This window comes from Phymastichus coffea, unplaced genomic scaffold (genome assembly GCF_024137745.1).
Source record: "Phymastichus coffea isolate CEN01 unplaced genomic scaffold, Cenicafe_Pcof_1.1 PCOF00083, whole genome shotgun sequence".
Taxonomy (NCBI): domain Eukaryota; kingdom Metazoa; phylum Arthropoda; class Insecta; order Hymenoptera; family Eulophidae; genus Phymastichus; species Phymastichus coffea.
In genome coordinates, this window is record NW_026706894.1 from 672,014 (window position 1) to 695,760 (window position 23,747).

The 23,747-nt window shown below is 36.3% G+C and overlaps 4 protein-coding genes across 5 annotated transcripts in view; 2 read left to right on the plus strand and 2 right to left on the minus strand.

Moving 5' to 3' along the window:
* Positions 1-8,980, plus strand: part of LOC131668788 (neural-cadherin) — a 75,976-nt gene extending 66,996 nt beyond the window's left edge. For both annotated transcript variants that reach the window (XM_058943223.1, XM_058943222.1), the window contains exons 20-32: positions 84-256; positions 339-1,068; positions 1,153-1,694; positions 1,776-1,982; positions 2,065-2,336; positions 2,420-2,625; positions 2,713-2,855; positions 2,933-3,845; positions 3,919-4,108; positions 4,184-4,425; positions 4,496-4,711; positions 4,791-4,946; positions 5,031-8,980. In XM_058943223.1, coding sequence (XP_058799206.1) covers positions 84-256; positions 339-1,068; positions 1,153-1,694; positions 1,776-1,982; positions 2,065-2,336; positions 2,420-2,625; positions 2,713-2,855; positions 2,933-3,845; positions 3,919-4,108; positions 4,184-4,425; positions 4,496-4,711; positions 4,791-4,946; positions 5,031-5,143 — 4,103 coding nt within the window. In that variant the 3' untranslated portion in view covers positions 5,144-8,980. The remainder of the gene's footprint in view (positions 1-83; positions 257-338; positions 1,069-1,152; positions 1,695-1,775; positions 1,983-2,064; positions 2,337-2,419; positions 2,626-2,712; positions 2,856-2,932; positions 3,846-3,918; positions 4,109-4,183; positions 4,426-4,495; positions 4,712-4,790; positions 4,947-5,030) is intronic.
* A 71-nt stretch (positions 8,981-9,051) lies between these two features.
* LOC131668789 (uncharacterized) lies at positions 9,052-10,073 on the minus strand. The gene is made up of 4 exons (XM_058943224.1): positions 9,840-10,073; positions 9,679-9,777; positions 9,433-9,578; positions 9,052-9,353 (listed from the first exon to the last, which is right to left on the minus strand). The coding sequence occupies exons 1-4, from the start codon at positions 10,071-10,073 to the stop codon at positions 9,188-9,190; spliced, it is 645 nt and encodes a 214-aa protein (XP_058799207.1). The 3' UTR covers positions 9,052-9,187.
* Positions 10,074-10,566: 493 nt separating this feature from the next.
* Positions 10,567-11,414, minus strand: LOC131668759 (uncharacterized). Its single transcript, XM_058943177.1, has 3 exons — positions 11,163-11,414; positions 10,979-11,077; positions 10,567-10,854 (listed from the first exon to the last, which is right to left on the minus strand). Exons 1-3 carry the CDS (start codon positions 11,412-11,414, stop codon positions 10,666-10,668), a joined length of 540 nt encoding a protein of 179 aa, XP_058799160.1. The 3' UTR covers positions 10,567-10,665.
* A 3,748-nt stretch (positions 11,415-15,162) lies between these two features.
* Positions 15,163-23,701, plus strand: LOC131668757 (aromatic-L-amino-acid decarboxylase). Its single transcript, XM_058943176.1, has 11 exons — positions 15,163-15,232; positions 15,311-15,370; positions 18,356-18,440; positions 19,275-19,509; positions 19,585-19,704; positions 19,774-19,903; positions 21,006-21,154; positions 21,239-21,350; positions 21,417-21,625; positions 21,692-21,892; positions 22,011-23,701. The coding sequence occupies exons 3-11, from the start codon at positions 18,361-18,363 to the stop codon at positions 22,215-22,217; spliced, it is 1,443 nt and encodes a 480-aa protein (XP_058799159.1). The 5' UTR covers positions 15,163-15,232; positions 15,311-15,370; positions 18,356-18,360; the 3' UTR covers positions 22,218-23,701.
* Positions 23,702-23,747: the final 46 nt, after the last annotated feature.

Below are 23,747 nucleotides of genomic sequence, written 5' to 3' on the forward strand. Positions count from 1 at the left end.
TTCTTTTTTTTGTTTGATCAAATGTAATATTTCTTAAGGAAATGCTTCATCTGTTCCATTTTTTTTTGTTCGTTTTTATAAAGGAACCGGGACGGCATCGATACGAGTAAAAGACATAAATGATATGCCGCCCCAGTTTACCAAGGAAGAATGGCTGACTGAAGTCGATGAAACCGATGGACCAGATCTTCCAGATATGCCTATCCTCACTGTGACTGTTCACGACGAAGATGAAACCAACAAATTTCAATATAAAGTATAAAATGCTCTCCTTCTCATAAATCTGCTTGATCGTAAGATTAACCAGAGATTAATACTATTCTTGTTCTTTGATTTAGGTCATTGAAAATAGTGGCTACGGAGCTGACAAATTCACGATGGTTCGCAACAACGACGGAACGGGATCCCTCAAAATAGTTCAACAATTGGATTACGAAGACGCATTGCAGAGTAATGGTTTCAGATTCCGAATTCAAGTTAATGACAAAGGCGAAGACAACGATAATGACAAATATCATGTTGCTTACTCTTGGGTGGTCGTCAAATTACGCGATATCAATGACAATAAGCCGCAATTCGAGCGTGCCAACATTGAGGCGACAGTATTTGAGAACGCTCCAATTGGCAATACATTAGAGACATTCAAAGCCACAGATCCGGATCAGGGTGGAAAGAGCAAAGTATCGTACTCGATTGATCGAAGCTCCGACAGAAAACGACAATTTTATATCTTTGAGAACGGCACGGTATCTATTCAGAGAAGTCTAGACCGCGAAGAGACACCAAGGCATCAAGTGAAAATTTTGGCCATTGACGATGGCATTCCGCCAAAAACTGCAACAGCTACTCTTACGGTTATAGTTCAGGATATTAATGACAATGCACCGACTTTCTTGAAAGACTACAGACCGGTACTACCCGAATTTTTGCCAGTCAGAAAGGTCGTTGAAATATTGGCCACCGACGATGACGATCGTTCCAAGAGCAATGGACCTCCATTTACATTCAGGATGGATCCAAATGCTGATGACATTATCAAAGCTAGTTTTAAAGTTGAAAGCGATAATAGTGAGTAGTAGCAGTTTTTTTACAAAATTAATCATTCATCTTATAGCATACCAATTGCATAATTCAATTGATTTTTTTCTACAGAGGGTGCAAACGGTGACGGTATGGCTGTTGTGTCATCGCTTCGTACGTTCGACAGAGAACAACAGAAAGAATATTTGATTCCAATTGTCATACGTGATGCTGGTCATCCATTGATGTCTGGTACAAGTACATTGACGGTGATCATAGGAGATGTCAATGACAATAAGATGCAACCTGGTTCAAAAGACATATTCGTTTACAACTATATGGGTCAGTCACCGGAGACGGAAATTGGTCGAGTATATGTATACGACTTGGATGACTGGGATTTACCCGATAAGAAATTCTACTGGGACGGTCCGGAACACGATCAGTTCAAATTAAATGAAGATACGGGAATGATTTCTATAAAACCGGGTACCCACGATGGCAAATATCAATTGAAATTTAAGGTTTATGACAGAGCACACACGCAAACAGATGTACCGGCAAATGTCACTGTCACCGTTAAGACTATTCCACATGAAGCAGTTTGGAATTCCGGTTCAGTTCGTATTTCCGGCATAAGCGATGAAGATTTTATCAGAGTGTGGAATTATAGGGTATACAGATATTCTAATAATAAGAAATGTATGTGTAAAAACTCCAATCGAAATTAACTAAATCAACATGTTTTCTTTCAGACGCAAAGTGTCTCCAGAAGTAAAGCTGACTTATTCAGAGATAAGTTAGCAGTGCTACTTAATATTGAAAGAGACAACGTTGATGTATTTAGCGTTCAATTAAGAAGAAAATATCCACCTCTAACTGACGTACGGTTTGCTGCACATGGATCACCATACTACAAGCCTGTAAGACTAAATGGAATAGTTTTGATGCATCGTGAAGAGGTAAGAACGACAAACGGAGTTTTGTTGAAAGAAACATGCACATTTTGTAGAAACCAGAAGTATTTGCGTAATCGAATTTCAGATTGAAAGAGACGTCGGTATAAACATTACAATGGTAGGCATCGACGAATGCTTCTACGAGAACGAAATGTGTGAAGGTAGCTGTACAAACACTTTGGATATCAGCAATTTGCCATATATGGTCAATGCGAACAAAACTGCCCTCGTCGGCGTACGAGTGGACGTCATTGCTGAATGTACGTGTGGCGCTCGAAACTTCAGTAAGGGCGAGTCTTGCAAAAATAATCCATGTCATAATGGTGGAAGATGTCTGGAGACGCGGTTTGGTTTAACGTAAGAAATTAAATTAATCCTATAGTTAAGAATTCAATTTTATTGTAATTCAGATATTAATTGTCATGGTTGTGACTTGATAGGTGCCAGTGTCCAGCTGGATATAACGGGCCAAGATGTCAACAAACTGCCAGAAGCTTCCGTGGTAATGGATGGGCTTGGTATCCAGCTCTTGAAATGTGTGATAACAGCCATTTGAGCTTCGAATTCATCACAAGAAAGTCCGATGGTTTACTTCTCTATAATGGTCCAATCGTACCTCCTGAGTCTGATGAAACTATGGTTTCCGGTAAATTATCTTACCATTCCTTAATTTAATAATAGAAAATTTCTAAATTATTCAGTAAATTAATATATATGTGAATTTATTCTTTAGATTTTATATCAGTCGAGCTAGAAAGAGGAATACCAAGGCTTCTAATAGATTTTGGTTCTGGAACTTTGGAACTGAAAGTTAAAACAAAGAGAACACTCGACGACGGAGAATGGCATAGATTGGATATATTTTGGAATACTGAGGTAAGATCACTCATACGCGAATGAATATTAAGTACCGTGACAAAATTGAAATGGATTAATTCATATAAATTTTACAGAATGTGAAACTCATTGTGGACTTCTGTAAATCTGCTGAAATATCGGAGAACGATGACGGGTCACCGCCGGAATTCAACGACGTATCTTGTCAAGCTCAAGGCACTATACCACCATTCAATGAATACCTCAACGTCAATGCACCTCTGCAAATCGGAGGTCTGTACGTAGAACAATTCGAGCCAGATCAATACCGATGGAAATACATGCCAGTTGGCAAGGGTTTCGACGGCTGCATCAGAAATCTATTCCACAATAGCAAGCTCTACGATTTGGCACATCCGGGTTTATCGAGAAACAGCGTCGCAGGTTGTCCGCAAACGGATGAAATCTGCCACAATCAGGAATCGACATTCCGCTGCTGGGAGCACGGCACATGCGTCGGAAGCTTTTCGGAATCGAAATGCCAATGTAATCCTGGATGGACTGGACCAGGTTGCATGACATCGACGATACCCACAACCTTCAAACAGCAAAGTTACGTCAAGTATGCTTTGTCTTTCGAGCCTGACAAATATTCCACTCAGATACAGCTGCGTTTCCGTACAAGAGAAGTTTTTGGCGAGCTGTTTCGCGTCAGTGATCAGCACAATCGTGAATACGCTATTCTCGAGATCAACAACAGTCGACTTCGCTTTAGATTTAACCTCAATAGCTTGAGAACGGAGGAACGCGATATTTGGTTAACAGCAATTACCGTCGACGATGGACAGTGGCATACGGTCCGAGTTTCACGATACGGCTCTGCGGCTACACTCGAACTTGATGGTGGCGAAGGACGAAGATTTAATGAAACCTTCTCCTTTGAAGGACACCAGTGGTTGTTGGTTGACAAACAAGAAGGTGTTTATGCTGGTGGCAAGGCTGAATATACAGGAGTTCGAACATTTGAAGTTTACGCCGATTATCAAAAGAGTAAGCAGCAACCAATTTACCGACCTGAAAATTGTCATTGATTGTTCTAATGAATGATTTTCCTTTACATTAGGTTGTTTAGATGATATCCGTCTCGAGGGTAAACATCTTCCTCTTCCACCTGCTATGAACGGTACACAGTGGGGACAAGCTACTATGGCTCGAAATCTCGAGAGAAACTGTCCATCCAACAAACCCTGCGCCAACATAATCTGTCCTGATCCATTTGAATGTATTGATCTCTGGAATGATTATGTCTGCACGTAAGTATGACAACGTGGAATTTAAAACAATTACCATGTCTGAAGTAAATATAACACATAAAATTATTCATTCAGATGCGGAGAGGGTCGAGTACCTTCACCCGATGGCAAAGGATGCATGGATAAAAACGAATGCATAGACTATCCTTGTCTGAACGGAGGCCGATGTATCAATCAAGATCCTCGTTTCCGATACAGATGTATTTGCCCAGATGGCTTCTGGGGAGAGAACTGCGAATTAGTACAGGAAGGCCAAACACTTAAACTTAGCATGGGTGCTCTCGCTGCTATTTTAGTCTGTCTTCTTGTTATTCTTAGTAAGTCTCGGTCATTCTTGCATTCGCATTGTTATACGTGAAATTGTTAATAATAATGTTTCTCTTTTAGTCTTAGTGCTAGTCTTCGTGGTGTACAATAGAAGGCGAGAGTCTCACATAAAGTATCCTGGACCCGATGACGATGTCCGAGAAAATATAATCAATTACGACGATGAGGGAGGTGGCGAAGATGACATGACAGCTTTCGACATCACACCCCTTCAAATTCCTATCGGAGGACCGATTCCTGAAATGGGAGGCAAATTACCCCCGATGAAAGTGGCCTGTAAATATTTTATTTCTTTACACAGAGATATTTTTTATTGATTTTGGCAAGAGATATATATACTTTTTTTGCAATGAAGATCCAACAGGACCAGAACCGAACGTAGGAATATTTATCGAAGATCACAAGAAACGAGCAGACAGCGATCCTAATGCACCACCTTTCGATGATTTGCGAAACTACGCATACGAAGGAGGCGGGAGTACTGCTGGCTCGCTTTCGTCATTAGCTTCCGGTAAGCTTATCTTTATCGATGAAATATCTGTTATGAAAAGAATTTATTAAATGAATTGCCGAATAATTTATTACGTCATTGCAGGAACTGACGACGAACAACACGAGTACGAGTATTTAGGCAACTGGGGTCCCAGATTCGATAAGTTAGCCGACATGTATGGTCCTGCCGAGCGTGAAAGCGAAGAAGAGGAGTAAACGAGCGATGCGATCTAAGTTGAATGAATGTAATAAGTGCGTAGTCTCATTTATGAGACTATCAAAGTCCAATTTGTCCGCGACATAAATAATTTAGCGAAATAATGCAAATTTCCAATAACAAAATATATCTGTCGGACAGATTTGTGAGAAAAAAAGCAAATGAGATGACTCAATATCTCACGAACTTCGTAAGTGTATCTTGTAATACGTAAAACAAACACACACAAGGCGCACGTTTTATATTGTCAGGCGAAAGTAAAGTAGCCTAGAAGGTAAAGTCGTTGTAACACAATCGTTTCGAGTTCACCTCGGTGATCATTAACGAGCGTAAGGTCGCGCGTCATGAATTTTGCAATAAAAAGATAACGAAAGAGATAGATAACGAAGATAACGAAGAAGAAGCAAAGAAAAAACACTAACAACTCATTATCCTTAATAATTAATGAAGCTTTGATGAAAGGATACCCTCATACAACTAATTGTATTATAGTACGTTGCGATATTATTCGTAGTCGTCCCTCGCATGCGAACGTAATAACAATGGAATTTTTCTATTTCACATTCGTTTTTTCAATGAATTATTGACATTCGAAGGAGAAAAAAAAAACGAGCCGGTATCTTCATCACCGATAGTATACGTATTTAAACATTTGACATTAAACTAAAAGTAAGCTTGTTGAACTCATTTATCCATTTAAATTGTATAATTATACACAAGGGAGATAGATGTATTATGAAATTAGTATTCGCTTTCGAAACGCGGCGATTGCGAGCACAGCAATCCATCTTTCACGAAAAAAAAAATTACCTTACAGAGACAAGAACACTTAATTACACATACACACAACAATCATCTCACACGTTAACAAGCATTCATCTACGAAATACACGCGACGAAAGAACCGACGAAACACTCAATATGAAAGCATTATGAACAGTAACGAATTATGCGTAAAGATTTCGCTGTGTATGTGTGCGTGCGCGATTTAACTATGTACAATACACAAAATATATGGCGAAACTGACGCGAAGTACGAAAGTCAGCTGTGTGTTGAATGCATCATTATGATATATTGTTATGGACGTCTCGTTGTAGCTGTGTAAGGAAACAAAACGATCATCCTCGAAAGTCAGGTCAAATTAAAAAAAAATAAAAGGCGCGCTTTACTACGTAGGGCTAACAAATGTCGCAATGTTGCGTCACATTAGACCGCTGAGAATCCCATTTAGTTTACAAGACCAGAGTAGATTACAATAACAATCCTTCCTCTCATGCATCACTTGAATCATCGTTGTATAGTTCGGTTTATTGTTATTATTTAAATTTACATAAGTTAAATTTGTGCTGCGTTTTATCACGAACATTCGTTTGCCATGACAGGATTTATTCACTTATCGTCCAACGACTCGGTCACTCTTTTCCAATCGTTCATTTGGTCATTCACTAAATAAAAATAGTATCTCGTCGCGACAGATGTTTCTTTGATTTGTCATTTAGATTATATTATTCTTTGAACCATCTGCAATATCAGTTTGCGAGTGTCATATTTCTAAAGTCTAAAAAAGCAAAACTGTAATAAAAGAAAGTATATAATCTATGCGATAAATCGATGAACAATCCGTTTTGCGGCTGGAAAATATTTTTATGAGTGCGTTTGAGCCGCCGTCAGACTCTTATTAAGCCATGTTATATAGCGAAAGACTTGGCACTCGTGATGATTTTTATTTTACAAAATCGCGAGAAAGGGAGTCGAGTCTTTTGCTGTGAAAGGCCAAATGACGTGTACCTTAACTAATAATAGCCTATAATTGCATCGTTGGTGCGTAATATACATGAACTGCATTTTTCCACTCGAAACGACTGATGATTTGTAAAATTCTCAACGGGAATATTAAACAAGATAGTCAATTTACCTGTTAGGTGTCCGCGCGACGACTTATCCTTAAGAAGAAAAAATAATAAAAAAAAATACAGAAATAAATAAATCACGTATAAATATAAATATATAAATATATAAATATAATTAATGTACGGGGGAATATGTAATTAATTAAAGGTGTGAAAAAGAAGCAAAAAAAAAACGGAATAAAAGAGAGTGGAGAGACGAGTCTCGCATGATAGGATACATAACACTAATAAAGAAAGAAAAAAGATAGCGAGAGTGCGTGATTGCGCTTAACGGTTAAGTCGCGGGACTTTGGTTACGATGATGCGCGTTACGATATAATTGTATAATTGTCCTACCGGTTTTTCGTACTACTCTATTATCGTTTACTTGCGATTTGTGATATTAATTTTCGATGAATATACATAATAATACGCGTAATTTTAGTTCCAAGTACCATCTATATATTCACGAATCTAACTGAACCTAGTCTTACGTTTTAAGCGATAAGTCCAACTTTGAGAAAGAGACTTTATTTTATTTCTATTTATATATTACTTTGTATTATATTCGATGAATGATTTTTTATTGAAATTAATTTGATTGATAATTGCACTGGTTGCGTGCGTTTTTAAATTTATTACTGCCGTCCCATTCCGCGGGTGATTGGGCATTTCCGCTGAGTTCGAAAGCAATTTTGAGTAGACTGTAACGAAAAAACGACGAAGAAAAATAAGAATCTCGTATCTTTCTCCCCACCTCTTGCAAAAAGTAGAAATTAAGCAGCGAGACAGTATTCCACAGACTGGCATTAGGGGCATAGAGATTTATCTTTAAAATTGGATTGCGTCGTGCGTGTGTGCAGTGGCATGAGAGATTAACAAAAAATATTCTAGTTAAGATTCACCGTTGTGTATGTACATTAAACGAATCATTAGCACCTCACATCCTCCTCATTGTACTACTCTCGGCTCTCGGCATTCCGACTTCTTATTTAACTTTCATCTTTTCAAAGAAAACAAACAAACGATCCGTACAAAAGCAGAACAATCGAATTAACGAAATGCTAAGACTTTCTATAATACTTAAGGTTTCTATGTTGATGTTTGTACGTTTCTATAAGTCTCAATGTTAATCGATTATACCAATCGGTAGAAGTGAAGAATCTTTCGACGGACAACGAATTGATATGATGCGCCAATAATAAACATTCTTTGTTTCGTCAAGGCTGCTGCACTTGTATCGATAGTTGCAAATTCACTCCTTTGAAAATTATCAAACTCGACAAAATTCTTTAGTCGCCTATGGATTTTTATATAAGGTCTATCAAGGTGTACTCACTCTTTGTATGAATTTATATGTACTTTCTATGTACGAATGATATACTATTTAAGTGAAACTACTGATAGCGATTAGTAAGTTTTTTGATTCCTATGGTCGAAAAAAAACACACACACACACACATATCCAATAAATTTTTTACGCTGTCAACTATTCCACACTGCCGAAACAAAGGAAAAGTTTCTACTTTATTATGTGCAAAAACAAGTTGAAATATACAAGTAATAAGGAATGCTAATAAATAATGATAAATAATGGAGCTAAGGTTTACGGGATGCCCAGTGTCGATGGTAATATTACCGCGTAGATGGTAGGTCTTATCAGACCCCCAATGTTTTATTGTAGCCGTTACACGGATAATGTAATATACAGATATATAGATGAGAAAAAAATATAAATTATATATAAATAAATTACATATGTATATGTGCGCTGCCACTGAACACATCTCGTTAGTACAATTATCGTATAATAGGCTATACGTACAATATAATCGATACACGTATTATTAATTAATTAATTAATATCATTATACGATTGATTACGGTTCATGATTATCACTATATTATCAATACCATTTGTACTTTATCATTTTCAGTTCGAAATAAAATAAAAATGCCTTCTTTTTAATAATACCATTAGTGATTTTATTTTGTTTTCGAAATATAAGGTTTTGTACGAAGAATTGCATTCAGGATAAGTACCTGTGATATTTTACAATTAATTAACGTCAAGGTCAAGATACTTAGCTGTGTATGCCAAAAACCACGTGAAACAATCATAGACACATCTTTCAAATAAAATTTTAGACCTACTAGTAATAATCCACTGCAGTTTTTCGACTGCGTTTACGGCCTCGTGATCTTTTTCGAGTATGGCAAGCTCCACAAGAAAGATCGTCCAGTTGAGGCAATTCTTTGACTATTTTCTGAATCATTCTACTTTTGATGTGATAAGCAAAGAAAGCCGAACCATAATCACTGCGGCAGACAAGTTGTTTTCTTAAATAATTTGGAGTAATTTAAAAATATTGAATAAATGTGATAGATTATTTCTTACGTGTATATCGATAAATCGATCGATCTCGTAACATGCAAGGTGGTGAAGAAAAATCCTACGGATACTGCGGAGCACGCGATTACCATTGGAAATTTGTTTCGTAGCAACCATTCAGCTGCATCGTTAAATTCAAAACTTAAGAGCGCCTATAGTTGATCGAAATACAAAAATTAAACGATATGTTTCGAATTGCAAAGCGTTCATAAGATCACAGTAATAGTGTGCTAACATAGTTAGAAAATTTACCTTCAGCATAGCTTGAGTCAACGTTGTATAAATATGAACATCTATAGGAGTCCATATGCATGCTACAGAAAATTCAATCAAAAATGCTGTGGCTAGAAACTGAAAGGTCGAAATCAGATGGATAAGCATATAAATTGAAATAATTTAATCAATCGCCTTACTTCGTAAAGACCCATTAGTATTGGTATCGGCTTTCGAAATGAAGTAGGATATAGCTCAAGGTTAGATGTTATTGTGTACACACCAAGGGCAAAAATGTGTGAGGTTATAGGGGGTCCAGATAGTAGATTATCACCGTAATCATCTTCCATTGCATCAACAAAGCAAGTTTTGAATACGGATATACCCATAATATTCAATAGCGGAGCCCAAATGGTGTACACTAACTTTGTCATGCTGCGGCTTTCGATGCTTGACTAGAATTTCGAAGTGCTCACGATCCTGCGATCTACCTTAATTATTTTCCTTCGTCTTGAACTAAATGAAGTTTCATGTCGCATATTAGCGCAACAATGGGCTCGACTATGTTCTAAATTATACGTGAATAAATTTCTTGAAAAATTACTTATCCGAGTAAATCTTTGTGAAAATAATTTAAAAAAGAAAAATATGTTCTAAATTGAAAATCTATAACATTGTTTCAATATAAAAAGTTTTATTCCATTTTCACAAATCAATTTACCAGAAGGAAAACAACATTGTACAACACAAAAGTAATCCAACTCATCGTGTAATTACAAAAACATTTTTGATTTGGGCGCAGAGTTTGAAAAGTTTTCTACACACATTATCATACTTTTCATGTAATTTTTGACGTTTTATTGTAAAAGAATCGATCTGTGACCTCGGGTTCTGCAAAAGTTATCCTTTTATTTAGACGCATGAAAATCAAGTAGTTCACATGGTCTCTGTAAGAAGATAATATTATTATTTGGAACGATATTAAAAGAAATATCAGTAGAAGATTGAAAAATAATTCTTTTTTACTTAATACTTGGACCAGAGGTCGATTAGAAGCGTGTCCAATGTTTCGGTAGCATCCAGCATCCACAAAAAACTAAGCACAGAGATGCAGAAAGCTGCATGCGTTGCTGCCATTTGTGATTCCATGTAAGATGCCACGGTTATCAAATGTGAGTATTTTCCTAACTCCATTTGCGAATTGATCCATATTAACTATTCAAATTTCATAATAAAACACATTAAACTTAATTATTATCCATGTAACGGTGAAATTCGTATAATATTCCAAGTTTCGTCCTTTGAGAGCAACTCTGATAAGTTAGGAACAAGCAATTACCGCTTTACTCGACTCTTGTGTGACACACCACGTAATGTGCATCAAAGGTATCCAAATCATACGCATGGCTAAATCTGTGATAAGCGCAGTCACTAACATCTGCAAGCAACGACAACAAAGAAACAAGATCTATAAAAATATTGTAGAAGAAATTAAATGTAAAAGCAATTAACCTAAAACGCACTTCGTAAATAAACATTAACTGAATAGGTGGTTCTTTCAGTGATTTGGGCCATAGTTTATATTCGGCAACGAGGCAAAGTGTCGAGAAAATAAAAATCAAAGATGCATATGAGGGATCGAATGGCGGCTCAGTGGCGACATTGAAGCATAATCCGATCAAGCAGACTTCTCGCAGGTGCATATACAGCCCCGTGAAGACGATGACTAGCCAGTGAAAATTGATGCACTCCCAGTAGTCGCGCACTGAATCCATTCTCCGACACTACGAATTTCACTTGAGAGCTACGCGGCTGGACATGTTTCCTTTTTATAAAACCCTCCTTGCTCGCAATTTATATTTGTCTTCTCAATCTTCGTTTACGGGTAAACAAAAACGTTGATGTTTTTTGAAACTGTCAATTTTGAACAACGCGTCAACCAACCTAAAAGTTTTCTCCCGTCACAGCGAACAGGTTATACTGAAGTTACGCATTTTTTGCCGAGACACGTGCGATTTCGGATTTACTCAATATAATCAACAACGTTAGATAACTTGCGCGTGCTTTTTTTGTATGATTTTCAGTCGTTAGATGGGTTGGAAATTGAAGGAAAGTTTATCACGGGTAGTTTGCTTTGAAACCATCGTTTCATAGCTGCTAGCGGGTAATCAATTGTTTCTCCTCAAGCCTTATTAGCAAGGGGTTAATGGATTTTCCTTGTTTTCTCTTCCCACAAGTCCGGTTTTTATTAATTGATTGATTTCTTTCGCGACGCTTAAAGCCTTTCTTAAAACACTTTCGATGCTTCATTTTACTTCGAAGTACATCTTTGGGGGAAATAAATGCGTCGTATGGAAACATTTAACATGCCTAACTCTACAAGGAACATAATATTTCGATAGATTTTTCTTTGTTGATATCACGAGACAATGCATCGAATGTACGAAAGCAAAAACTGCAAAATTTTTTTGCGACTGAGCAGTGATACAAATGAAAGTGAAAAATACAATCTCAGGATGAGGGAAAAGAGAAGTCTTATGGCCGTTCGAATGATATAAAAACAGCAGCTCCGTATAAATCTGGCACTTGTGGCGAAAGAAAGAATAATGAGAACGATAGGGCAGTCATCCGTTAAGGTGTTACACCCTCTTGGCCAGTGCGAGACACGCTCTCACTTGCTATCGCGCTTCTATGCATAATGCATCGCATTTACAGATAGCATCCCCCGCCTTACCTTCTCACTCGGAGCAGTCAAGAATAATATGTGGAATAATGTATTTGCCTTCTGTTTGTTCTACCCCTACTACTCACACTCGATTTTAAGTTGATAAATTTTCCTACTTTGCCTCTAATCCCTAAATGTATATTACATTTTCACTCACGAAACGCTCCCTATGGTCGAATGTTTTTGTGAAAAAATAGTAGAATGTTTTCAAGCAATATTATCTAGTAAGCATCTTCTATAACTTTCTTGCGAATCTCCGTAAGAAATTAGCATATATAGAAATTAGTTAGAAGAGTTCACTTAAAGGTAGGTATTATACAGGTTGTTCGCGACAGCAGAATCCTTAAGAGCAGTTGAGCTTGAACACAAAGAGGGTAGCGAGCCGTGAATCACGTCAGGAAATTATCTGGACGACTGTATGTGTGTATGTGTATGTGTCTCTGCTTGTGTGTGTGTGTGTGTGTCTGTGTTGGAGGTTCTGATCAATGATAAGCACATCGTTTCTTGGTGCAAATCAAAGTGAGCTTTAAATGTTCTGTAGCTTTGTAAGTGGGTCAGTGAGAGAGAAAAAAGGAAAGAGCTAAGACTTGAGAAACTACACTCGAAAGAACGTACAGATTACTTTTCTCCTTTTTCGCTCTTCGCCCCCTTTCCCTCCTTGTACAACTTCGTAGCTATGACAACATGAATGGATGGAACGAGGAGAAAAAAAAATGCTTATTCTAGTGAAACACTAACAATCATTAACAATGGACAAAAAAACTTTTTTTCTCATAAAAGTAAAATATATTATTGAAATTTGATTGCTTCAGATTTCCTCTGTGAACGTCTTTTTTGTTTTGGCTTGTTGAATGATTTGAATAATGATAAATTTTGCTATAAAAGATCGTCAGAATTTTTTTTGATTGTTTTGAAGTAATTTTTTCTTTTAATGATAAGTATAATATTTTTTTTTATCATTTATTTGACATGAGCATGTAGTTTTAGAAAATAATCAATCAAACTTTACATATTATCTCGAGTGGAAATTTATTACGGGCTGGGAAAAGTATGAAGAGAAAATAAGCCGAATCATATCGGATTAGGGAAGTATAAAAAGGAATTGTGGAAAAGTGAATGAAAGTCATAAAAAGAGTGAAAGGAGATAAGAGGGCAAAAGTGAGGAGCAAATGCACTTGAGATCAAATTCGCTAGAATAAAATGAAAAAGAATCTGCTCAACTTATCTGCCTTGGTAGGAAATGAAAAGCTGCTCTTTCAAGTGTATTATTCCTTCTAAATTGTTGGTAAAATGCTTAGTTATTAAATGAAGAAAGGTTCATGTATAAAAAAACTACTTTAAAAGTTTAATTTAAGGTTTATTTCTTCTAGTAGATCAATTAAATGCATTATCACGACATTGTAATTTATTGGCGATTAAGTATTTTTCAAATTTTAATTTGATAGTTATTTCTATTCAACGCGTTTATTATCATAATTAGTTCTTACGTGATCTGTTATGAATGGTATGTTTGTATAAATTTATAAACTCATTTGAATTTTTTACGTGTCAGTACTAAACTGAAATGTTATACTGCTATTAAAAAGTCTTTACCTTAACAATGGTAGTCAGAAGCACAATTAAAAATTGAAAGGGAAGAGGAAGATGATCGTTAAAAGTAGAAAGTGCATTGGAGATTTTGACTAAGCCAATAAGATAAAAGTAGCGATACTTGTTGCGAACAAGCACGCAGGAAGAGAGTCGATGTCACGTACAATTTTTTTATACACCTTGCATTGTAAATTTTATTTATTTTTTTGGATTCTTTAATAAAAAAAGTTATTTTAGGATGAAGAAAATCAGCGCTTTGACATATTACATTTTATATTCAAAATCACATAAAATGGATGAAAAATTAATTAGAACTATCTTATGGTATATCATTTACATAGCACTTCTATCAACGTTATATTAACGTTTTCAACATTCTGAAAGGACTGATAAAAAAGCCGATTTCTTTTTTAGTATTACTTATACAAAGTTGTCCAATATAATAATTTAGTAATAATAGAACATGCGACTTCCGTAAACCACAAGATCAGACTAAAAACAAACTTCTGGAAAGATTAAGATAAATAAAATCGAATGAAGTAATAAGTTCAAATGTTACATCAAATGCAGTCATTTTTCTTTTTCATTATCATTGAGAATAAAAGGAGAAAATACAAATGACATAGAATGGTTTTACATATCGTTATTGTAATAGTAATTGTAGAAAAATTCATTTAAACACGTTTAAATGCGCCAACAGCGTGATCTGATAGAAAAAATTTCAAATGGATAATAGTAGTTTTTTGAAGTTACCTATGTGCCTTTAAAAAAAAATTAATCATCACCTAATTTCGTGGTATTATGTAACTAGACTGTATATAATTTTTATTAGCCTAACATAATATGTTTGTTGCAATAGGACAGAACATTAAACAATTAAAAAAAAACAAAAGTACACAACAATGTTGAAAGACGAAATAAATTTTACTATAAAAGTTTAATTTGCGATAAAAACAAAATTTTATTTAGGTTGATCGAATTGCACTAAAAATTAAAAGGAATTTCGTAACCACGCCCATTGTCGATGAAAATACAAAGCTAGTCCCCCGTTGTTTGATAGTGTAATAGCAAATATCTAATAATTACAAGGCTCCGGCGAGCGCGTAGCTCGGATTCAATTTGATAGCGCGACTGAAGCGCGTATATACTTGCAGGAGTGGGGTAGTGATACATAAATCTGTGCTCGTGCTCGTGCTAGCGCCACTGACTCGTCGACCGTCAACCGCGACGAACAACGGGACGCAGTGAAAGGCAAAGTGCCGGAAAACAAGAAAAAAAGTAGTTTCTGTTCTTTTGGTTTTTTACTTTTTACCTGCTATTTATTGACCAAGTCTTGGTTTTCGTACTTGGTTTCAGTTTACTTGCGCCTGTGCTCAGTGTTATTAGGCTCGGAAAACGCTGTCTACGAATTGGCCGGTAAGTAAATTTATTTCCTTTCTCAATATACTTTCTAGATTTAATAATAATTGTTATTTTACTGCAAATTATTTGTTTTCGAAAAAAAACGGGACGAAAACAATGTGTTGTTAAGTAAATTTGTAAAATTTAATTTATAGTTTATTTCGCTAGAATATGTAGCATTTGCGAGGGAAAAATCATATAAATTGTTTTCGCAACTTGGTTGTGTTCTAATTAAATAGCATGTCGTCGTATAAAATTGAAACTGCATTTATCATAATCGGCATAACTCAGTGCATAGTCAAACGAATATTATCCTTATAAAAAAAGCAGTCTCTATTACCACATATTTAAATAGTTAATCACTTCCACGTTGTGGATACTTGCATAATATACATGTATTATTATTTAGTAAAGCACACTAAAAAATACTTAACCAGCTGTATAAAAAGGTATTACCTGTCGGCAGAATAGTAACGAGTAAACGCCCTAGCCTTGATCGATTCGTGCAACATTCGTGAAAGTGGAGCGAAAAGAAAAAAACATGTTAAACGACGGCAGCTCCCACACTTCTTTTACTTCTAGCGTAGTATTTACACATCGACTTGACAATTGCATAGAACTGGCTATAACAAACTGCGCTCAATTGACGCGCGCGTAAATGTCGAGTGGCAACACTCATGGCTAATCAGTTTCGATTAATGTATCGCCGAATACCGGCGTCTCTCGACATTTACCTCATGACTTGATGACACTGCATCGATCACTTGATGTGTAGTGAAACCATACAATTATTTAATTCCGCTTACAGTATGACTTATTTATCTAGCACTCAGCACGCATTCTTAGAACAAATTCCTCATTAAATACTTCAGCTGAAAGTTAAACATTCCATTTTTATACACAATCGTTGATTTGTGGTTTGTTGAACATACATTTTTCTATAGTTTCTTTATTGAATCGGAGCAGCATATAAGTATTGCAATTTCTACACTTATGCAAATATTTATAAGTCTCTTATAATAATGGATATTAATTTATTTATTTATATAGTTGATTGCAATTTCAAGGTAGTGAATTCTTTTTTCTTTTTCGTTTGGCTCCACTCATACAGTCGTCCTACTTTTACAAGAAACCCATTTCAAATGAATAACTAATTAAAACAAATAATTATCATAAATATGGTCAATGCAAGAAATATCTGACACATTTTGATCGCAACAGGAAATTAAAAGAAAAAACAAATTAGTCATGCACAACTCCGCGTCATGGAAACCAAGATGACGCTCGACACCACCTGTGGAGTGTACTATAATAAGTAACCTGTTATACGAGAAAAGCATTCGGGAAATACCGTCCTTTCATTGAACGCGTCTATATCTTTATACATAAGAAAAAATAAGTCGTCGCGGATTTCAGTTGAAATCTAATTTCGCGTCAATGAACTCTATTCTCTGGGCGCACGGATTTTCCGCAGGTCATTCAGCACCAGTTTTTATTTGATCAAAGCCCCTTTGATAAGATTTGGAATTGAATACGCACGTGTAGAAGTCTTTTCTTATTCGTATATGGAAAAGAAGAATCCATTTGGGAGCTTTACAATATTTGAAGTTTCTAAAACTGATCCTTTCAAAACTAATAAATACCTATTCATGTCTATGAATATTGACATATGTATATGATTAAGAATTGAATGCAGGAAGAGTTTCAATATGCAATTCAAAATTAAATATTTAGTTAAAGTTGCATAAAATCTCAGTAAAAAACTAATATTGAAGCAATCATAGACTGCAGACTAGTTCATGAAAATGTGATATTTCTCTAAATGTATATTGAACAAATTTGAAAATGTTATTATTTAAGTTGACTATAACATGGAATCACATCAACTATGCAATTGCTTTCTTATTTACTATTAATTTAAGCCAGATATTAAAAAATTACAACTGATTTGAACATTTCATGTACAATAAAAAATTCAATTTTTTTAAATGTTGTTAGAGGATCGATACAAATATCATTGGTTAGTAAAAAATATCTGTTGGAACGATGAATTTTGCTGTTTTCATTCGTTTATTCCCACGATAAAATGCAATAAGTTTTCCATCATGACGCATTCGCTCTATAAGTCTATAAGACTATTAACCGTATAGGCACAGCATCCATAAATGGAAAATAATCTAATAAGCGCTGCGTATGCTCGTTGGCGTTAAAAAAGAAAAGGAGTCGTCGTTCTGAAAAATAAGTCATGGTCATAGTTAAGAATCGCGCGCGAGTTCTCAACACTGTCTTGACACGAGAAGGATATGTACGTAAACGCTATTTCGTCTTCTTTCGCAGCAGAGCGCCAACGCAACTTTAGGTTGCCGTAGCTATCTGTCTCCGCTTTCTGGATGCACATTTTCCTTTTTCCATGCACGATCGCGAAACTCGCTTGCATCGCTTGAGAAACTGAGCCTGTCACAGATAGTTCAAATTACGCATGTCATCTAACGATAAGAGTCTTTACACAAGATTTGTCAGTTAACTACTGACAACGAAGTCTTCTTCAATTTAGACCTGCAGAATGGTAATGCGATCGAACATTTCAATGTGCTCAATTATCGCTCATTATCGGCTCCTTCCGACGCAACAAATACACTCTTTTCATCTGCATTCAGATTATCAATTGGCCTTCATTTGTTTTCAAATTACAAAGTAGAAAGTAAACATTGTAGAATTATAAGATAGATGCACATCATGTAATTTTACACCTCGGTTCATCCATCAGTGCATATTAACACATAAATATTAAAAAATGTTTTGCGATTATATATACTCTTTCTATTAAAGCTCTAGCTCATTATTTTATAGTGTATTACGCGAAAACCTTGAATCCAAGTATAAGTATCGAGAATAATCTTGTATAACATTAATATAATTTATATATTTAACCATAGGCGTGATGTAACTTTTATAAAGGAAATCACTTTTAGTCAATCAAAATATTTTTCTACTTTTCAGCCAGAATGGATCCGATTGCGTTTAAAGATTTCTCCAAAGAAATGACCGAGTATATAGTAAATTATTTGGAGAACATAAGAGAAAGGTAAGTAAAATTTTCAAAAATTTCTGGATCTGTTAAACGTATCTGTCAATACCGTTAAGCATTTTTGGATCGAGGTTTAGTTTGTAATATACTATACGCACATTCGTATGACTAGCTAGTAAATTGGCTACCGGACGAGAGACCCGCGCAATCTTATGGGTGTCATATAGCGTCACACCTGAGTTTTGAAGGTGAAACGTTCACGCAGCGAAAGGAAAACCAACCTTGGCAATACGTATAATTCATATCAAAAATACACGCGTAACATACCTGTCATAGCTGATCGAGCAATAAAACTTGTGTTTGAATTTATTTGTCGATCGGACAACGAAGTGAATGGCTTGCTGTCTCTGACATATATCCGTGCTTCTTTTTTCTTCAAAATACGAGAAATAGGAGTTCTTTTCACGGATAGACATTATTTATTATCAAGCGTTTGAAAAATGTTAAAAACTGTTATTACGAAGCGTCACTACATTTGATTCGTTGTTTCATAATACGAATAAAGTAACAAAAAACTTATTCAAACGCGTCTTAAGTATGATACAAAATCTTCAAATAGGCTGTTTATTAAGTATTCGATTGATTTTTTTCTATCAAAAGGTGTGCAATAAAAGGTAACTACAAAGTAAAAAATAATAATAAATAAAACCTACAATATTTTTGTACGTCAATAAAGAAACGTTTGCAATTACCATTTTACAATCGTACATCGTTCGCGCTCACTTTTATTGAGTGCAAAAAAATAGCAAAAGGAAATCGCTTAAAAAAGCTTCGATTCAAACTCTTACGACAACGTACGCATTGATAGATGCAATTCTATCGGCATTTCAGGAGAGTATTGCCGATAGTAGAGCCAGGCTACATGAAACCTCTACTCCCTGACGAGGCACCTCAGCATCCAGAAAACTGGCAAGACATCATGGGTGACCTCGAAAGAGTAATTATGCCTGGTGTAACTCACTGGCATAGTCCGAAATTCCATGCGTATTTCCCTACAGCCCAATCTTATCCTGCGATTGTTGCCGATATGTTAAGTGGAGCTATTGCTTGCATAGGATTCACCTGGGTAATTCGATTGAAGATGTGCATTTTAATTGACGTAACATAATCGATGTAATTTTAATGTAATTATGCGTCTTAGATTGCAAGCCCAGCCTGTACAGAGCTTGAAGTTATAATGCTTGACTGGTTGGGAAAAATGTTGGATTTACCAAAAGAATTTTTAGCTTGCAGTGGTGGCAAAGGTGGCGGCGTCATACAGGTGAGAGTCAAATTGTCGTAAATTTATGTTTAGATATAGCTACTTAACTTACATTTTATTCGTATTCAGGGAACAGCCAGTGAAGCGACATTGGTGGCTCTCTTAGGCGCTAAAGTAAGAAAAATTAAACAGATAAAAGAACAGCATCCTGAATGGACAGAATTCCAAATAGTCGGCAAACTTATCGGTTATTGCTCAGGTAATTTATAGCACGATTATTGAAATAGTATATTAAAAATCTTTATAAAAGTATATTTTTAAAAAACTGATAAAAAAGAAATTTCTTGTAAAATAACTTGCATTCGGCAGCCACCTGTTACAATCAATCTCGTGTAGAGACTCACCATCCTTGTCTATTCCATATTCAATTCTATCATTTTTAACACACCAATATTCGCCCAATCAATCAAAATTGAATGACAAAAAAAGTAATGAGAGGATAGAAAAAAGCTGGTATGGGGTCAAAAGTTAAGCGACCAGTGGCTCGGAAAAAGGTAAAGGGAGAAAATACCAAGCGAAGCGGGAGTATGGAGGAGGGGAATCGCAGAGAGAGAGAGAGAGAGAGAGAGAGAGAGAGAGAGAGAGAGAGAACGGCAGGGTGACGTTGAAGCACTTCATCAAGCAGCACTTTATCGTCATGGCAACGCGTAATAACCACTCGAGTTACTACGAGAGCTTGACTCGTGCGCACACCGTCCAAGAGAACCTGCTGCTGCACTCCCCCTTCGTACGCGACTAAAGCTTTCACGTTTGCACAATGAATCGGAAAAGTTTATGCGGCCCGTCCTCGCTGTACCTACTATATATGTCTCATGCACTGACACCACCATCGTCGTCGGCTGATTCCAACAAGCATACGCGCTCGGAAACTTGACGCGTCTCTCTCACGCCCACAGTCGATCTTTCATCTATGCTGATATTACGCCTGATGAATGCCAACTACTTTGGCTTTTGTTCGTTAATTCTTTCTTTTCTTTCTCGCTCACTCTCTCTCTCTCTCTCTCTCTCTCTCTCGCACACTTTTTATCCTCAATGCTGCCTTGAAAGCTTTTCCCTTTGACATCTATAAATGAACTGTAGTGCTATGTCCTTTATGACTAATAAACAGAAATTAATATGAGCTTTGAAGCAAGTTCCATCAACTTCCCACACAAACACACACACACAAACACACACACACACACACAAACACACACACACACACACAATATATACACACTGATGTATTTCGTAATAGATTACTCGAGAGAAAAACTCGTAGCGATAATATAATAATCACGCGAAATAATTGAATTTTGCAGCCCAGGCTCACAGTTCCGTAGAGCGAGCAAGTCTTTTGGGAGGCGTTCAATTCCGACTTCTTGAAACTGATTCAAAGCATCAACTTCGTGGAGAAACTCTCGCCGAGGCAATAAGGGAAGACAAGGAGAAGGGACTCATCCCCTTCTATGTAATAACCTTGTTAACTTGTGTCATATTATACGCTACATTGATTGCACACTGCAATTAAATGATGTTGCTTTTTTACTTGGAGGTCGTCGCGACCTTAGGCACTACTAGCTCTTGTACCTTCGATCGCCTCGATGAAATGGGACCTGTTTGCCAGAGCGAGGAAATCTGGTTGCACGTCGATGCAGCTTATGCTGGTTGGTAATTTATTTTTATTTGTCCTTGTCTTGTTTTTCCTTTATGCCCATTCATTTGCATTTCAGGATCTGCATTCATTTGCCCTGAATTCCGTTACCTGATGAAAGGCACTGAAAAAGCTGACTCGTTCAACTTCAATCCACACAAGTGGCTTCTAGTCAACTTTGATTGCTCACCTCTGTGGTTGAAAGATCCAACGTACGTGATAAATGCATTTAACGTGGACCCACTGTATCTGAAGCACGACATGCAAGGAAGCGCACCTGATTACCGAGTACGTTTATTTCATAAGTACGACAATAGTCCGTAGCTTGTTTGACGAAACAAATGGCTATTGCAGCATTGGCAAATTCCGCTTGGAAGACGCTTCAGAGCCCTAAAGTTATGGTTCGTATTGCGATTGTACGGCGTGGAGAATCTGCAAAAGTATATAAGGACCCACGTGGCTCTGGCTCACGAATTTGAATCGCTTCTGTTGTCGGACCCTCGATTTGAAATTGTCGAGGAAGTCATCCTTGGCCTCGTCTGCTTCAGATTGAAGGTACGGTCATTTCGCAACGGTTAGCTTTCTCTCTTGTTCCTTTCTTGTTTCTATTTCATTTTAAATTTAACGCTTTCGCCCTGACGAATGGTGAAAACTTTTCTTCATTTTTTAACAGGGCTCAAACGAACTGAACGAACTGTTACTAAAGCGGATAAACGGCGCGGGTAACATTCATCTGGTGCCGTCGAAGATCAAGGACAACTTTTTCCTGCGTCTGGCGGTTTGCTCGCGCTTCACCGAGAGCAAGGACATGCACTATTCGTGGCGCGAGATCAAATTACGCGCCGACGAAATACTCGAGGAACAATCGCTCTCCAAGTGATGGCGCGCCCGCATAACGCGTAGCTATCGGGCGCTTTCGCCACCCGTCACCTGCAATCAGTCCTAAAGCAATCTTCCCCGCCTGTCTCTCTTTCTCTCTTACGTGAGATACTCAATGCTTAATATCTATCCAAAATCTATACAATGATATATGTGTGTGCGTTGAAAAACTCAGCTTTTGGAGCCCCTCGTTACACGTGTTCGTTCAATGTGCTCGAAGAAAAATGCTGTAACTTTCAGAAAAGTGTAGTTTTTCAAGTGTTCAGTATTCAATGATCGCGATGTATTAGTATTTGCTCAAGTTCCTTTTATTGTAAAGTACAACGAACAAGTATACGAAGTCTTGAAATATTGAAATAAAAAAATATGAATAAGAGCATATATATCGGAAATGATCTTTCATCTTGTTCTTTTCATTCGAACAGCAATACACACAATCGACTCATAAATATAGTCGTATATATGAATACCGTTCACGAATTGTAAATGTACAAAGGAAGCACTTGTTGAGCTACACACCTAAGCAAACGTTGTCGTAGTTAAGATTAATGTATGAACAATATGTAATTGAATTAGTGTTTATCGAGAACGAGCATGACCATGCCTACGACTACATTCGAAAAATATTCTTTGTTTTCTTCGCTTGAATATTCTTAACGTCGTGTAGCTTCCTTAGCATTGTAAAAACAAGTTATCTTAAGATGCTGATCAAGTATTCATGTCCCACGCTTATTGTTTTGAAAAAAAAACCGCTGAGTTTATTAAGCTTATTAAAAAATATTCGTCTTTGTTATTATATAAATATATAGGTGAGCAAGAAAGGAGTATCTTGTACACACCTACACGTGCTGCAGCTGGGACAATAATAGATTTAGAGTTTTCGTATATATCTTGTATTCGGAAAACAAGCTGGTTGTTGATTGCGGGAAATGTTTATGTGTGTGCGATCTAAATAGTATTATCGGGACCAACCGGGAAAGTATAGAAAATTTATCTCTGTTAAAGCAGAATTTCCTTCGTTCATAATAAAAAGTGATCGTTGCAATCACGGAATATTGTATTTTCTTACAAAATCAAATACTCATTTTATTGCTCTTGGATCTCATAATCATAATTAAGTATGTAAAGTTTGTTTGAAAAGATCGTAATTTTCGTATGGCAATGTTAAAATTGTATGACATTATATCTACTACATTGTGTAACTCAAAAAAAGAAATAATATTTTTGTGTAACATTTGTAAAGTAGTGAACATTGTAAACGTAGAAAAAGACGAAATGTTCTAGAAATGTTCTTTCTCGTCGTTTTAATTTATAGCATACAATATTGTGTATATAACTCATAAGTTATCAAAAGTGACCAAGTATAGAGTGTATTGAAAGAGTTGAGATGGTTAGCGGCGTCGTTCCGTCTTGCGTTTAAAACTCCATTAGTTTATTAATTTTAGAGCAAACGAATAAAGTTTGAAAAACTGTATAATCATACTTCACGGATTTGTCAATGTATGCATTGTATTATTATAATGAATATGTA

Bases quoted from the DNA above. Each gene is read 5' to 3' on its own strand.
- LOC131668757 (XM_058943176.1), top strand. From the start codon at position 18,361: ATGGATCCGATTGCGTTTAAAGATTTCTCCAAAGAAATGACCGAGTAT. The intron at 19,904-21,005 runs GTAATTTATAGC...TGAATTTTGCAG, and splicing joins ACTTATCGGTTATTGCTCAG to CCCAGGCTCACAGTTCCGTA. The intron at 21,626-21,691 runs GTACGTTTATTT...TGGCTATTGCAG, and splicing joins GAAGCGCACCTGATTACCGA to CATTGGCAAATTCCGCTTGG.
- LOC131668789 (XM_058943224.1), bottom strand. From the start codon at position 10,073: ATGACAAAGTTAGTGTACACCATTTGGGCTCCGCTATTGAATATTATG. The intron at 9,778-9,839 runs GTAAGGCGATTG...TCGACCTTTCAG, and splicing joins TACTAATGGGTCTTTACGAA to TTTCTAGCCACAGCATTTTT. The intron at 9,354-9,432 runs GTAAGAAATAAT...TGTCTGCCGCAG, and splicing joins ATCGATTTATCGATATACAC to TGATTATGGTTCGGCTTTCT.
- LOC131668759 (XM_058943177.1), bottom strand. From the start codon at position 11,414: ATGGATTCAGTGCGCGACTACTGGGAGTGCATCAATTTTCACTGGCTA. The intron at 11,078-11,162 runs GTGCGTTTTAGG...CGTTGCTTGCAG, and splicing joins AGTTAATGTTTATTTACGAA to ATGTTAGTGACTGCGCTTAT. The intron at 10,855-10,978 runs GTAATTGCTTGT...AAATTTGAATAG, and splicing joins CACAAGAGTCGAGTAAAGCG to TTAATATGGATCAATTCGCA.